Here is a 17,346-nt window from a genome sequence, read left to right as displayed (position 1 = left end):
ACATGTGTAAATAATAGCAGTCACAGCTTGAAAAGTCATAGCAGTCACAGTTAGATGGGACAACTGGACCAGCACAGCCTTATGTCAGGTGTACTCCTTTATAATGTAACCATTATTAGGAATTTAAGTAGGTTACATTAAAAATCATAACTAATCTTACATTTCAAACTTTTGAAACATGGGGAAAAAGACAAGGGTGGGAAGGATTCAGCTTACTTAGATGGTTGATGTGGCAGTTCATTTGCATGGAGATACTCACATATTTAAAAAGCTATGGTCACAACAGCATAAATTATTTTTTTTTAAAGATTTTATTTATTTATTTATTTATTTTAGAGAGGGAAGGGAGGGAGAAAGAGAGAGAGAGAGAAACATCAATGTGCGGTTGCTGGGTTCATGGCCTGCAACCCAGGCATGTACCCTGACTGGGAATCGAACCTGCGACACTTTGGTTTGCAGCCTGTGCTCAATCCACTGAGCTACACTAGCCAGGGATAACAGCATAAATTAAATGTGAGCTATTAATGGCATGTAATAGCTATTTAAAAATTTTTAAATCTTCTACTAAATTATAATACTCTTCTATGGAAAACTTTGCCTATAATCATTCCTTACTTTTTCCAGATTTCTTTTTTTTTTAAGATTTTATTCATCCATTTTTAGAGAGGGAAGGGAGGGAGAAAGATAGAGAGAGACAAACATCAATGTGCTGTTGCTGGGGGCCATGGCCTGCAACCCAGACATGTGCCCTGACTGGGAATTGAACCTGTGACACTTTGGTTCACAGCCCACATTCAATCCACTGAACTACGCCAGCCAGGGCATCAGATTTCTTAATATGAATTCTCATACACCATTGTTTTTGAGTCTGTCAGAATTAGATATCATTTGTAAACTGCTCAACTCCCTCCTAGTCTCAGTTTTATTTTTCACAAAATTGTAGGGGGGAAATACATCACATCAAAAATTTAAAATTTTGTTTTGCTTCTTTTGTTATTTTATTGACAAGATTTACCTTTTTGAGGTACATTTTATTTATTAAATTGACTACATTAGCTTGTTATCTTACAACATCATATTGAGGAGGCAATAAGCTTAGTATAATTTTTAAGCAATCCAAAGTTGGCACTAAAACTGTTGGCTCTTAAGAATGTGCTTAGGAACAACTAGTTTTGACTGGTGTGTGTGTGTGTGTGTGTGTGTGTGTGTGTGTGTGTGTCCTTCCCCTCTTTAGGATTTTGGTTTAGTTTTGGCATGACCTGGTGAACAAAATGAAGCAGTTGAGAGATCACCTTCAGGTCCATGTAAAATTAAAAGAAAATTTCAATGATGAGGTGGTTCATAAATAAAAAGAGATAAAGTTGTATCAAAGACAAAATAGAGGCCTCTTGCTGTAGGGCCCTTGCCATGCGCCCCTGAAGGGGACTCCTGTCTAACTCAGCAGGAGGTGCCATCTTAATTAAGCCTCTAATTGTGAGTCCTTACCCCATGATGCAGAGCCACAAGGGGAGAATCAGAAATTCCCCTTGAAACCTAAAATCCTCATTTTCTAAATTATGACAAATATTATTTAACATGCATATTTTTTATTGCATTTTAAAAAAACAATGGTGATATAGCAACTTAAGGCATGATTTGCTATTAACACTTTTTGTTTCAGTTTTTATTAAATTGTTGGTACATTTATTTAAAATTATAACACCAATACAAAAGAACCTTTGCACCCCAATGTTCATAGCAGCACAATTTACAATAGCTAAGTGCTGGAAGCATCCTAGATGCCCATCAGTAAATGAATGGATCAAAAAACTATGGTACATTTACACAATGGAATTCTATGCAGCAGAAAGAAAGGAGGAGCTCCTGCCCTTCGCAGCAGCATGGATGGAGCTGAAAAGCATTATGCTAAGCGAAACAAGCCAGGCAGTGAAAGACAAATACCACATGATATCACCTTTAACAGGCACCTAAACAACAAAACAAAGAAACAAGCAAAATATAGTCAAAGACACTGAAATAGAGGACAGGCTGACAGTGACCAGAGGGGAGAGAAGAGGGAATTTCAGGGAAGAATGGGAAGGGTTTACAGGAACAAATTTAAAGGACACATGGACAAAATTATATATTATTTTACTTGAACATAACTAATGTGTAGAGACATTGAATACATACTAGTTATTTTTCCATCAATGGGTGCATTTTGTCACTTTGGGCTAGAGGACACCTACATGCTTCTGCTCACTCAGGGAGCATCATTAAAAAAATAAGGTAGTTGTTTTCAAATAATACAGATTTAATGTGTTTATTTACTAGGAATTACTAAAGCTATTCATTCTTTCAATCAATATGTTACTTTTAACTAAGTATCTACTATGTGACATTATGCATGGATCCATGATGGATGGAAAGAAAATGTGGTGTAATTCTTGTCTTCAAAAAATACACCATTCTAAGAGCCTAACAAATATTCAAATTAGAGAATATTGAAATTACCAGGAGAGTAACACTACAGCAATGAGAATGTGCTTGAATAATTGTTTTAGTTAATATTTTTAATGTACAGTGTTTAAGATATCAGGAAAGTATGGTTGATTTTAAAAAAATTCCTAAATGGTTACAATAATCACACTGAATGTTGTAAGGAAAATGTCTCAAATGTCATTAAAATATATATTTCTGATGTATTTCATCCCTTCATGAAACAGAAAAATGAGTTGTACTTTAGGGGATTCTTATAAAAATGAATTCCCAAAGCATGCACATCAAGAAAGGGAATGCAATGGAACTGCCATACTTCATTTTAATGATTTTCTGAAGGGTCTCCATTTATGGTACAAAATTTTTTAAAAACAAACAGAAGTCCTATGTGGCAGTGAAATATAAGTAACTTTAATTGTTGAAATATAGCTATTTGAATTTTTCAATTTGATTTGCTTATGAAGATTTATTAGTAGATATCTGGATATATTGTTCTGTATTTAAGATAAATCAATATAAAAAATCCAAAAATGAACTACTTAGATATTTAATTTGAATTTTGTAGAATTCATAGTAAAATAACTTCTTTTAAGTGTTCAGGTCATCTGACTTACCAAATTCTTCTTTACATTTGCAAAAAAATATGAACATGTTCCAAGAAATCATTAGAGTATTTTAAAATATTATAAATATCTACTGTTTGATTATGACTTTTGGTTTCTGGAAATGTCCTTGAGCAGTCATTCATATTAGAAGATAGATAAATAAAAAACAAAACCTTTCAAACAACTCTCCCTATAGCTTTACATTCAAAACAAGAATTCCTGACAATTTCCGTACCAGTGTTTAATGGCATTGAGAACTTCACTTGTAGAGAAAAGAGTGTGCGTTCATGTGTGAAAATGAGTGGGCAGGCTCAAGGGGCTCCATTTAGTAGAAAAGTTTTATGCTCAGCAGCGTATTCTATTCTTTTTGTAAACTTTTCTATCTGTTAGATTTCTGTGAGATTATAGTATTGTTTTTATTTGAAGTTAGATATATTCCCTAACTTACAAACATATTCTTCATGGCCAGAAAATGGGCAGAGTGGTACATAAATCTGGCATTTTTTTCCAGAAGTTACTTAATCTGACATTTCAAAAATTATACATGAATGCTTTTATTTTCTGCATAGAGCATAAAAGATGATAAATAGCCACACATGTAATGAGGTTTGTGGGGGGAGATAGGGGAGAGCTCTTCCATACTTTCCCAGGACTTAATTCCTATAAGTGATAATACTAGTAGACCACTAATATATATGTAATTAGAATAAAGTTAACAGTCTCGTTTTAGTCATCAAATAAACCAGGTATTTTTTTCAGTCACTTTTTATGTAGTAATCTTATTTTAGCCTTATTATAATTCTTTGAGGTAGATTTAATTTTTCTCATTTCATGCATTTAGCAATGATGCATATGGATGTTAGCAGCTTGCACTTAAATAACCAGAAGTCCCATTCCACAGCCCATTAGTATATATATATATTCACATATATACATGCATATATATGATCTTTTCACGGATGGAGGTTTCTGCCCTCCTATTAGGGCTACATTCAGTAATTTAAGATGTTATCACATGTAGAAACACACAGAGGCTCGGAAATATTCTTGTCAAACTTGTTCCAGGCCACAATAACAAACGTGCTTGTATATATAAAAACAATGAGCAAAGGAGCTTGACTTCAGAAATCAGTGTGTGATTGCCAGTAAAGTCATGGTAAACAGTACTGATGCAGGCTCTAATTAAAGAACCAATTCTTTAGATCCCATGTGAATGAAAAAGAAGTTTAATGTGTCTTTAATGATGCCATCTGTTCTTCAGTGTAACCTAAAACAAAGTCAGTTGTTTATATAGACCATCTAATTTTTAAGCTGGAATAACAAAATAATTTAAAATACCTAAAGTCTATTATTCCTGTGCTTTGAAAACAACAATCATTGTTTGCAAGGACTTTTTTCCCTCCGTCTTGATGAAGTTTATTTTTATATTTTATGTTCAAAGGTTGTAAGTTTCATAACTCCTTTAGGGTAAAATTGCTTAAATTAAATGTATTCATTGCTATTCTTACTCTATGCTTAGCACTAAGAAGTGAAATAGTAAATATGTTTCTTGCCCTGGAGAAACTTGCTCTCTAGTTGAGAAAATTAAAAAAGTACTTGAAAGATCAAACAACAACAACAACAGTAAAGGACAGTTCCAAATGTATGTCGTTAATAGAGGCTGATATTCATGATGGATAAAACTCTTAAAATATTCATCAAATTTCTAACGTTAAATGTATATTTCCTTCTGTGAAAGTTTTTTCACTTTAGTTTTTTAATGTTCTACAATAATTGTTTTCCCTTCCTCTTCACTAACTTCTCCCAGTAATTTGACTTTTGCTTAAATGAAAATCTTTATTTGCTTCTTAAGTATGAACATGTTATATGTTAAGGCTATTTCTAGAGGGTAGATATGGTTAGTAGTTTAGATTTCATTTTATAACTAAATTCAGATAGACTTTTAATAGTGACTCTTCTGTTATTAAAAACGACCTACCTTCAGGAAAATTGTAGCTCATTTATTATGTGTCAGGAACTTCCAGACTGCAGAAGATACAGGCATTCATTAATTCATATATATTCATTCATTCATTCACTCATCTGTTCATTCATCAACTGAAATATTTATTGAACAATGATTATGTACCAAACATTTTATTATGAGAAGACAGAAAATAATAAAGATGACTAAATAAAATACAAATAATATGAGATTAGCAGTAGTGCTAAGAAGAAAAATTAACAGCAAATGACATTAACTTTTAAATAAGGTCAGGGAGAGGGAGCGGCAAGTGCATGTCTGGAATAACATTCCGGGAAGAGAGAATAGCAAGTGTGAAGGCACTACGGGAGGCCAGACAGGGAATTATGTGGGTTGATGGGTGGTAATAGAAAGTGCAGGACATAGTAACCCATTGTGATGACTTTCACTCTTACCTTCACATAGGTGAGCAGTCACTGGAGGATTTCTCAGGGTCCCTCTGACAACTTATGTGAAGGAGGGGGAAAAAGGGAGCAGGTGTTCACTCCAGTTTAGTTTGGAGACATTTTCACTAATTGCACCCTGGGTGTTAGCGGCTAAGGTCAAAGAAATAGAAATGGTGCAAGTAGGGCTGAGTGGTCAGATTTTAAACATGTGTTGCAGAGAGTACGGATGGAATTGAAAATGAAATGGAGTGAGGTTAAAAGGAGGAAGGTCTTTGGATGACTCCAAGATTCTTAGCCTGGTTTATTAGAGCTGTTTTCATTGAGAGAGGAAAGACTACAACAGGAATAGGCTATAAAATAACATTAGCTCTATTTTGGAGCTACCCATTGGACAACCAAGTTGAGATATTTGGTAGGCAATTTGGTATATGAATCTGGAGATTAGAGAGGGATCAAGCTGGAGATTAATAGGACTTACTTGCAGAAACAAAGGAAAGCAATCCCTCCAGGTCATCATTCCTAGTATTATCATTTTACGCTTTCCAGTGGATCATTTGAAAATATTAGTAGATTTTAATAGAAATATCTTGATCAAATATCTTGCATAAAATATTCAGTGATAGATATGTAATTTTTTTTATTTGTGTAATTTAAGGGGCTTTCATTTTCTTTAGACTAGTGCAAGGCAGTACAAGCTCTAAACCTCATTGTTGAATACCTTCTAAAGCTGAAGAAATGAGTTCTTCAGAGTGTGTGTCAATATGAATCACCTTTTATTTATTTCTGCCTTATGTGTTATCGTATATAGGACTTGCACAGATATTGAACATACTCAATTAGAATAATGAAAGATATTTTGCAAAGGACCAATGATATGATATTCAGAAAACCATAATAGAACATGAAAAAAGAAAGTTAAGATTTTAAGCTTGGAAAAAATAACCCACTTATGTTAGTTAAGTTTATAGATGTTTATTAATCTTTTTCTGGACATCCTCAGACCTTGAAAAAGTGAACATAAAATATACAGCAGTGTTGTAAAATATTTTAAGGTGAGAACATTCTTAAATAGATTTAGTTGTGAATTTCATTGTCACTAGTTATTTACTAACTTTAAATGATAATATTTTTGTAGTAATTAAAAAATAGTCCCTTTTCCTTTATCTTAAAATAGATCATGATTCTTCAGTTTAATATAGGCCCAGATTTTCCAGGTAGAAGTTAAAGAGTTCATTAATCTTATCTCTGTCAACTTCCTAATTTACAAATGAGCTGAAGCAATTAATCCTTTCGAGTCTCCTGTATTAATTATAGTCTCAGACAGGTTTCCTTGAGGTTTTGTAATTCTTTTTGTCACATTTTCACTGTGTTTACTTTCTCAGCCCAATGCCAGTTGACATGCTGATTCATGTTTTAGTGTGCTAGATAGGTTTTATTCACCCAGAGGAATGAGCATTAAAAAAGCTGCACCTTATAATCACATTGGCATTTCTAGTGTGTGTAGGCCGTATATCTCCTTTTAATTTAATCTCTGAAAAATGTACAGGGATTTCTGCAGCTAAGCTGTACAAATCGATAAAATTTATAATCAAGGCTGTCTAATCTCTAAACCTAATATAAAACTTCACAACTATTGATTACATGTGAAGGATCTGCAAGCTGTTACTCATGCATGAAAGCAAAGAATAAATGGTGGCTTCCGAAAAGGAAATGGTCAAATAATCAGCAACCTGGCAGCCCCTATCTTTCCATTGCCCTGGAGCAAGCATGTTCCCAGACACTTGCGTTTTATAAAATCAAATGTGTGTCAAGGTATGTCAATAGCCTGCATCACTTTTGAAGTCTGCATACTACAGCTTGTTACTTTTATTACCTAGAAATTTTTCTTTTTTCTTAACAAATTATTCTCCTTAAATTTCTAATAGGAATGACAGGACCTAAGTTGAAGTATTAAAATCATAGTATTTGTAAAGAGGAAAATGAGCCACACATACTTGAGATGTCACTAAAATGTAGTTGTGTTTTGTGTGTGTGTGTTGGAGGGTTCAGTGGGACTTTATGTCATAAGATAGCCTCACTTAAAACGGGCTTTCTTAATATTTCAGTGAGTAAATACACTTTATAATAATTTTCCTAAGTTGCATTGACTGATTTATTCAAGGTCAGGTATTTATTCAAAGTCACTCTGAGTTTCACAACAGAGTGATGTAGCTGAGGAAAAGGTACTAAACAGTGTTACAGAAATTTGGGAAATATACAGGGATGGACAAAAGTAATTGTACAGTTGCACCGTGACATTCTTTTGAGTAATGAAACTACTGTAATAATCATAACCTGCATGTCCTTTTCCATTCCAACAGCTGTAAACCCACGGTTGCCCACTCCTGTATATGGAAATGCATCTTTTCCATCAGGCCTATCACCTCAAAAGGAAAGAAATTTAGACTATGTTACAAACTCAGTCTTATGTATACCTACAAAGTCATATTAATATAAACAATTAAATTATTTCAATAAATGCTTTACAGTGATAGAGTAGAGTACTAAAACCTGCTATTTTAATTTTTATAGATTTGAATAAAGGACTTAGATATCTTATCACTCATAGAGTTATTAGCTCAACCTTTGATATATTACTGTAACAACTAAACCTGCCCTCAGAGAGCATATAGGAAATAAGAAAAAAACAAAATTGTTTGATCATTTTTAAAGCATATGGTATGTTACCACAGTATCTGGCACATGTCAAGCATTTAAATGATACTAAATAAGCATGTCGTGGCTCAGCACAACCTGTTAATAGAGAAATAAAATTTGTAAAGTATTGTCCTGTGGAAAGATCACTGACATAATCTTCACACAAATACTAATGTAATTTACAAATGAAGAGATTAAGAATAGAGATTATATCAAAATGCTGAGCAAAAACTAGCCATAGAAGCCAACCAGTGGCATAAAGCGAGCATGTACTATAGCTTACAACCTGGGATGGTCGGGTGGGACCCTCCGATCCTGAGTGCCTGTAGACTCCATTGACTGACCTGCACTGACCTTTGCTGTTACACCTGGGACAACTCAGCTCCGACTCACAGATATCTCATTCTAGCACTGTTGGTGGAAGGTGGAAGAGCCATCAGGAGCACACTGGCCTTTGAGATACATTCCACCCCAAGAAATAGCACACCATCACTTTGCCTCTTTGCCTCATTCATTTGACCAAAGCAAGTCACAAAGGAAGCTCAGAATTAAAGGGTGGGGAAAGAAACCCCACTTTTTTTGGTACCAGGAATTACAGTCACACGACAAACTGAAAACAGAAGGGGAGATGAAGAATTAATCACATTGTAATTATAACACAGAATTGGGTCCTTTGCTCGTAATTCATTAGCTCTTGAGCTTAAAACATTTTTAAATTATCTGCTTTATTGTTCAGAAAAGAAAACTTTCCAGGAATATACTATGGATCAATGACTATGCTTGACATACAAAATATTTACCTCTTTTATTAGAACAATCTATGAAGTAGATAATTTATCTTCTTTTTAGGGATAAATAAGGTATTGAAAAATCCCCTCTAGAGTTTTTTAATTGCTATATACAACTCTAAAGTCATCTTTTTAAATACATATATGGGCGCACACTTCCCGTATTACTTTTTACCAGCATTCTGTACAAATCACTCTACTTTTTTTGCATCTGATGAGTGCTTTGCTATTTTATATGTATATATAAAAACAATACATTTTTAAACAGGAAAATAGATTATTGTCTTTATTTTCATAATTTAAAACATGTCTTTTCTTTCAATTTTATGTTTTATACAAATGTATACAATTATCTATAGAGAATATATTTTATTTAAGTTTTAAAACATAAGTGAGACCTACATGCTCTGTTTTAAGATAAATAAAGCAAAGAAACAATAAAAAAATCATCTTGACTTAATCATGTAAATTATTCACTGTGTTCAATAAAGAACATTATTGACATGCAGTTTCAATGACATGTAGAGGAATAAAATATGTAGGCTAGAAAATAATCTGCTAAAAAATACAAGTGGGATATCCAGTATCAAAGAGGAATCGAAGTGGGTTCACTGATTATAATTATATGTTTCTATCAAGTCTAATATTATTACACAAAAATTTAAATGAAAACACCATTAAAGTGTCACCAAATTTTCAACTGCTTGCTATACTGAGAAATAGATTTCATGATAAGACAACATTCAGTAGGATTTAATATTTAGAAAAAGAATTACTATCTTTTTTGTCACTTTGGTATTGTTTAAAAATCAATTCATTTTCTTAGCATTATAATAGAGAGTATGCGAATGTTAAATTTATTGGAATTATTTGATGTACTTCAGTAAGACTCTTGAGAGCAATGAAGATGACACGTTTTGCTTTAATTTTTATGTGCTTGGTATTGTTCTGATGGTACTGGCTAAATATTACTGTGGCCGCAGGAGAGCTGAGTGAGCCTTGCACCCTCTGTCACTTTGTATCCCCTGAGCCCAAGTGTGTCATTTCAACAACATAGCCATAAAGCCAGAAGAGCTGACAGTTGGCTTGCGATTATTTCTGGACCCGAGGCTCCCTCATGTTACAGTATTAATCAAGTCATCTCACCAACTTATCATTAACTCAATCTGACCCATGGGAGCAGAGATGAAATCTTTTTGGGCAAGACTATTGATATTATAAGATTGAAAAGCTGTGCAGTGCAAAATCTTGATTATTCTCAATTCTTACCATGGGCCAAATAATAAAAATACAAAGCATCAACAGGGAAAAGTAAAAGAATACCTTCCAAAGACCTTAAGTTTTTTTCATCCCCCAAGGGATGTCAATGTTTTCTTCCTTTTCACTTTGTAAAAATTTACCTGTGTTCAAAAATTTTACCTCAATTATTTCTTGGTTTACACTAACAAATTTTTTCTCTGGCAGTCAGGAAATTCACTTTCCTTGTATTTGTTTTGATAAATGGAATGGAAATTGTGCTTTGCAGTCAGCTTCTCGGATTTCTGATGAAAAGGCAGCCAGGGGCATGCAGCGCCTGTCATGATTCAGTGTTCTCAGTTTGTGCACATCTTTAACAAGATCTTTCTTTTTTTTCTTGGCATGAGGTTTGGGACATCTTCTGTTTTTCTCTGACTGACAGCTAGATAATAAGTTTTATCATTAAAAACTGATTCTAGGGAAATAGTATCCCTGTCCTTGATTCTCTGGTAGCTGCTAAAGCTTTTGTTTTCACAATTCTTTCAGAGTAACGAGAGATTATCACTACAAAAGGATATGGATGTTGACCTGCCATGTCACATGTTGTCTAGTGAATACCAAAAGCTCGAATTCCCTTTTATCTATTGTCTAGAACCACTTACAAATCATCGTGCTCTTCAGAGGGGACTCAAAGTCAACAGGTTTTGTCTGTTCATGTTGCCTTTATGTTTCTTAACCTTCAGGGAATTATTAAGTAGTTCTTTATGTTATCCTATTAAGTTGATCTAGATATTTAACACATAAAATTATTACAGACATAACCCCCATGGCTCTATCTATTTAGAATTTAAGGACAATGATATGTTACTTTTTAATTTACTGCTACTTACATAATACTGGTCCTAGATTTGATATGCAAATTTTCTGCCATTTTCTTTTATTTCCCCTCAACTTCATGGAGACTTTTTCACTATAACAACTAGGAAATAGGTGAAAAGTACAAGGAAAATGGAATGGGAAAAGCTAGTAGGCCTGCCTGACCAATATTTGACAAAGAGAATAAAATCAGCTAATACTGACATTTCTCATTACATGTGCATTTTTTTAATTAATAGGTGTTTTCCTAGGATTTGTTAGGAATGAATGAATGAGAACTTCATACCAGTTTTAGTGTGCATCTATACACAGGACAGACATTTAAGAAGAGGGGTTATGATTAATCATTTAAAGGGTAGAATGAGAAAGAATGAGATTTTTCTTAAAGTACCAGTTTTTACCTGTTTTTTAATGTCCTTCTCTCCCATTCCCCCTTCCCTAAGTCTAAAATTATAGTAATTATCTTCTAAGTGACTTTCCATAACCTATCACATCAAGTTAAATTTCTTACCCTGATATCCCAAGTCTTCCCAATAATCGTTTTCTACATAATCTACTAAATAACTGGCACAACAACCAAATGGGATTACAGATTTTTCCCAATTGTGTTCTGCATGTTTATTCATTCCGCTTCTCCTGCTTGTGCATCCAAACAATGTTTATAGATCTTGCCTTTATCCCTTGAGATATAATGCAAATGTCTCCTCCCTTTTGCACCTGGAGGTCATTTCTTCCTCTTGAATCGCTATACTATATTATTCCATTTATATAGCACTTATATCATGCTGCTTAATCACTTATGTATTTTTCATGACATCATTTTTACTAAATAAATGTGAAGCTCCTTGAGGTCCATCATTGTTTTGTTCACATTAGTATTCTGTACTGTGTCTGGTATTAAATACAATGTATATAATAAGTAGTGTCTTTTTGTTTCTTAATAGATTATTTGTTTGAAATATTTTTTAATTAAAAAAATTGTATCCTCACTCGAGGACATTTTCATTTCTTTGAGAGAGAGAGAGAAAAGAGAGAGAAACAACAATGTGAGGGAGAAACATTAATCAGTTGCCCTCTCACACAATCCCTGACTGGGAATTGAACTCATGACCTTTCCACCCACTGGCTGATGCTCCAACCAACGGAGCCACACAGGCCAGGACTTCGAAATCTTTTAATATGATCCTTTACTACATGAAATTTACTTTCTACCTATATTTCTTCCCAAAATTTTGCCAAAACTTGACCTCAAAAGTTTTTTAATTACTTATTTCTTTCCCAATTTTTCTTTTACCAAGAAAGCAAAGAATGAGAGAGAACTGTTTTTACAAAATTACATAGATAGAATACCTAATGAAAATTTGAATGTGAAAAGTCAAATCCTGGGAAAATGAGAGAATATTTAGTATGTTTCAAAAACACTTGATAGCTAGTACATTGATCTCAACTTCTTTACCTTCCTTATGTTTATTAATGTTGTTGGTTATAAATACTGTTTACTGTTGTGCCTCTATGTAACATTCACCAGGCTGGGTCATTTCTTTAAAATTTTTATCCTTAAAACAGCACTTATGCCTGTCTTGTATAGAAGATAGTGGGTTCCAAGTAATATCCTTCTGCTTTTGGGTTTCTATGACAATTTAAGTAATTATTTCAACTTAGAAAGTCACATTTTTATTTATGTATTATCTCACAAATACAATGCAATTAATTATTGGTGAAGCACAAGAAATAATGGATGAGAGTGAGAAATTTAGGTAATTTTATTTTTGAATTCTTTGATAGAATTTTTTAAATGAATTTCTTAGTAGTAGAACAGTCTCAAGTCTCTGCTCTTTATAAAGATTCTAATATAAAAATTTCAGTTCAGGTAGTTGTCAGCTCATGTTAGACCTAACAGAATTCAGAGGAATTGCATAGCACAGTGCCTATCATATGTAGATGTTAATGAGTATATATGTATATGTTATGTCTATGTGTTTATTTTGTGTATGTGTTTCTCAATACTGCCCTAAGGTGAGAGTGAAATTATATAATTAACACATATTTGGAATAATGACAGTTTTGAGCGTTTATTCCATGCACTGAGGAAATACAGATTTTAAATACCATTTTGACTTTGTAGAATGATTCTTTGCCTAACGGAAAACTACTTCTTTCCACACATCTGTATTTTTCTGTGTCAGTTAATAAAGTATTGGTTACTGAAATTATGATGGTGACTTATACACATATGTATAGGATTTATAAAGCTATCTTCTCCTGATTTTGAAGTGAGTTTTTAATATAATTTATTATTATCAATGTAAGCAACATTTAAATACACAAGATCAAAATTTGTGCACCAAGTAAACCCCATGCATTTTTTACAAAATATGTAGTAAATATGTCTTTTGAAAATCCTTCAAAAAGTAAGAATTAAAGGTGTAGAGCTGCTCCATCTTCACAGAGTGAAAGCCATCTAGGTGTGCTTTTAGAGTTGTGTTAGAATGCAGGGTAAGTGAAAATGGAACTGTGAGAATAATAGAAAAGGTGAATGAGAGAGAGATTACTTGGAAAAAGAAAAATCCATAAAGGGAGGAAATGTCAGAATCAAAATGAGGAGTGAAAGCAAGTACATTAATACTAGTTCAAAGAAAATTTGAACAGAGGAGCAAATATTCATTGCTGAATAGGAGATCTTCATTCATGCATTCCACATATTTTCTAGGGAAATCTCACCTTCTTATTTTAGATAACTTTTAGAGCAAAGTTGGCCTAATCTAAGCATGGCCACTAAATTGTATCTACTTTTTATCTAGCAGGCAGCAAAATCAGTCTACCTGGGAATCTTAGGGTGATCCTAACTATAATTGCCTGGTCAGCTGATAGCCAATGGTTCTGAAGATTGCTTTTAGTCTAACTATGCTGAACTGAAAGTATCCCTTGTGCCTGGTAAAAGAAGTGTTATCACAGAGCTAGACATATAAAGAAATTTGCTAAATTATTAAAGAGACACATCTTTATTCCAACCTAGTTACAGTGCTTAAGGTAAAACACATGCAACAAAAGTAATGAAATAGGAAGAGTTAATACTGTGAACAATCAGAAAACTGGAAAATAGCATTTAAAACCTAAGCATGTCAATGGGGGGAAGGTGGGAAACTGAACAACAATCAATCAGTAAATTAAAAATGATCTGCTTTTCCATGAATCTGCTTTAATATTTTGTGAATTGCTTAAAAAGAGGAAACATGTCATGTGTCTTCATATCTGCGGTGACTGATATAATTTTATTAAGTTCTATTCTACCAGTAAATTTATTGAGACACAGAAAACATTTTTTCTTACATTTCTGTAGTTTTTGTAGATAAATATTTGTTCAAGAGAACAATTTAATTTTTGGACGTTATGTTATAACATTATTGAAAATAAAATGTAAAGTTATGATACAAAAAAAACCCCTAAGCATTTAGATTCTACCAAAGGTTAATTTGCATGCATAAATATATGTATTTTTGTAAACTTCAGGTTTTTAATTAAGTGGCCTCCACAGTGCATTGCAGATGACACATTAAATACATTGAACTGGAATTTCAATTGGGACTTGCCATCTGTGTACCATGCTGATTATTTTTACATAACTGACATTTTAATCTCAAAAGTCAAAATGTATAAAAACACCCAATTAGGCTTTTTTTAATTACTTTTTTTCTTTTTCCTCTACTGATTTCCATTTAGCAAGAGTAGTGAATATCTCTGATGAGTTAAGGGAGGTCCCTACAAGGCCTTGACCTTGGCCTTGACTTTAATCTCCTTGTCAAATCAATGTAATAAAGTGTGCTGTGTACTGGTTTGTTTATGGCATAGACTTTGTGATGGCCATGATTTCATAGAGTAATTATTTTTATTAAGTTAGACTATTAAAGTTAGTCTTGCATGAGGAAAGAATACACTTGGGAAGCAGTGATGAATGGACTCCTGTCTTTGGAGTGTTTAGTTCTGCCAACATTTTCCAGTTGAGTGAATATTCACCTTCCAGTTTAGTTGGGTGACAATGAATGGATTCTTCGACCTGGGTGTTTCCTAGAAAAAGATAGAAAGAGATCAAGAAGCACAGATGACGATGTGAATATCCACATGTGTTCTTGAAATTTTTTTCAGATATTTTTCTGCTTTGATGAACAATATCATTACTGAAGTAATAAATGTTAATTAATATCTGTGTCTTTTTTTGTAAGTGGTAGTTTATGTTACAATTAGACTAATTAGGATACAGCATAGCTTGGTGACATGACAAATCATAGAGCAGAACATGTTGACTTTTATACATGATGATATATTAGCTAATTCACTCGCTCAATAATGACACAAGAAAGAATGGAGAATTGGCAGTAACAACAGCAGCAACTACAAAGGCATCTTGGCTACATTTTCAGATCTTTATTTTGCACCATGCTCCTAAGTACTATGGATTGTTGACATTTTACATTTCAGTCATTTTCCTTTGGTAAACTGTAGCCCTTGACCAAAATCTTTAAGAATAAAATCATGAGTAAACAAAGAAAATGAGAATAAAAGATGAGTTCTAAATTTTCCTGGTTTACATATATGTCATGATCAGTGTTTTATTTTTCCACGATTATTTATTATAAAGTTGACAACTCTCTATGTCTTTGGCTTATTCTTCAGAACCTATGCGAACCCCAAAGACGTTAAAGATTGCTGAGATACAGGCAAGGCGCATTGCTGTGGACTGGGAATCCTTGGGTTACAACATTACTCGTTGCCATACTTTTAATGTCACTATCTGCTACCATTACTTCCGTGGTCACAACGAGAGCAAGGCAGATTGTTTGGACATGGACCCCAAAGCCCCTCAGCATGTTGTGAACCATCTGCCACCTTATACAAACGTCAGCCTCAAGATGATCCTAACCAATCCAGAAGGCAGGAAGGAGAGTGAAGAGACAATTATTCAAACTGATGAAGATGGTATGCTCATATTTTGCTTTGTTTTGAAAGGGGGGATTATATAACACAAATTATGTAAATGTTTACAGTTTTTTCCTAGAGTACCCAAAATTGAATTAAAATCTGAAATCTGCTAAAAACTCTTAATAAGGTTAACTTTGGAAAGAGTCTGCCTGTAACCAAAGAGCTTAGTATTTTTCAGAGTAGCATCGAATACTAGATGAAATGTAGTATTTTAGTATTTTAGTATTTCACTGTATGGTGTTCTGTTTTCATACAGTTTTAGAGAATTGGCAACTGCACTAACAGTGTAAATAAGTTTTTCTTTATCAATTGTTCAAAAATAGTTTTCACTGTTCATAGCAATATAACAACTACCTGTTGGTAAAATACGTTTAATTAATAATTTAGTCCTTTGCCTTTTACAAGCAAACAGCAATAGCTTTCATTTCCTTAACCTTTGAAAACAGCCCTATTTATCCATTCTTTTTATTTGTATATGGCATTATGAAAGTCTGGGTATAAAAGAAGGCCAAAGTTCATACCTTTAAGTCTAAATAAATACCCTAATCAGACATTTGCAAACTATCATCTTTTATCTACCTTATTACTACCCAAGAAATTGAACTGTATCTTACCCAATTTCTGTGTTACTTCTGAATTATTGAATAATAGGAACAAACATGCTATTATAATATATCCACACACCTGTTGTAGCACTATGTCAATGAAAATATAAATGTAGTTTCTTATAAAACAAAAATGTATCCCATAGAAAAATTGTTACAAATGATAATAGTCTAATAATAACAAGAATATAGTCTTCTAATGTAAGACATTTCATTTTTAAAAAGCTTTATAAAAAAATTATATAGGGGAAGAAAGTACTATATAGTGAAATTATACCCAAGTGGTACCAATCCCCCTCAATTTCTGAACTTTAGGCTTCAATTTTTGATGCCTACCAAGTATGAGATTGCCGTGTAATGTGTCAATATACCATACTTTCTAGATACTTTCCTTATCACTCTGAAGAACCTAAATGACCCTGATTTGTCCTATTGATTTCGTGGTAATAAAGGGAAATAAGAGCCCTTTAATCTCATTTGCTCAGACTTTGAAGGAAACAATTAATATTGCCCCAAAATTATGCTTTGGGTTATTCTCATATTCCTAAAACATCAAAGAGTGTAAGCCTCAGACTTAAGGATAAATATACTTTTTCCATTCTTGACGCCTTAGCTATCATGTTTAATAGCTAAATTTGGACCTAATTGAAGCATTTACAATATTTTAAACAACAA

The 17,346-nt window shown here is 33.2% G+C and overlaps 1 protein-coding gene across 4 annotated transcripts in view; it reads left to right on the top strand.

Annotated features, from left to right (window-relative positions):
- Positions 1-17,346, top strand: part of PTPRK (protein tyrosine phosphatase receptor type K) — a 487,814-nt gene that overhangs the window by 364,024 nt on the left and 106,444 nt on the right. For all 4 annotated transcript variants that reach the window (XM_045842702.1, XM_045842700.1, XM_045842699.1 and 1 more), the window contains exon 8: positions 15,761-16,063. In XM_045842702.1, the coding sequence (XP_045698658.1) occupies positions 15,761-16,063 (303 nt within the window). The remainder of the gene's footprint in view (positions 1-15,760; positions 16,064-17,346) is intronic.

The sequence above is a fragment of the Phyllostomus hastatus genome, unplaced genomic scaffold (genome assembly GCF_019186645.2).
Source record: "Phyllostomus hastatus isolate PE091 unplaced genomic scaffold, TTU_PhHast_1.1 phas_contig_40, whole genome shotgun sequence".
Taxonomy (NCBI): Eukaryota; Metazoa; Chordata; class Mammalia; order Chiroptera; family Phyllostomidae; genus Phyllostomus; species Phyllostomus hastatus.
The sequence above is the reverse complement of the archived record's forward strand: the minus strand, read 5'-3'. Positions and strand labels throughout refer to the sequence as shown.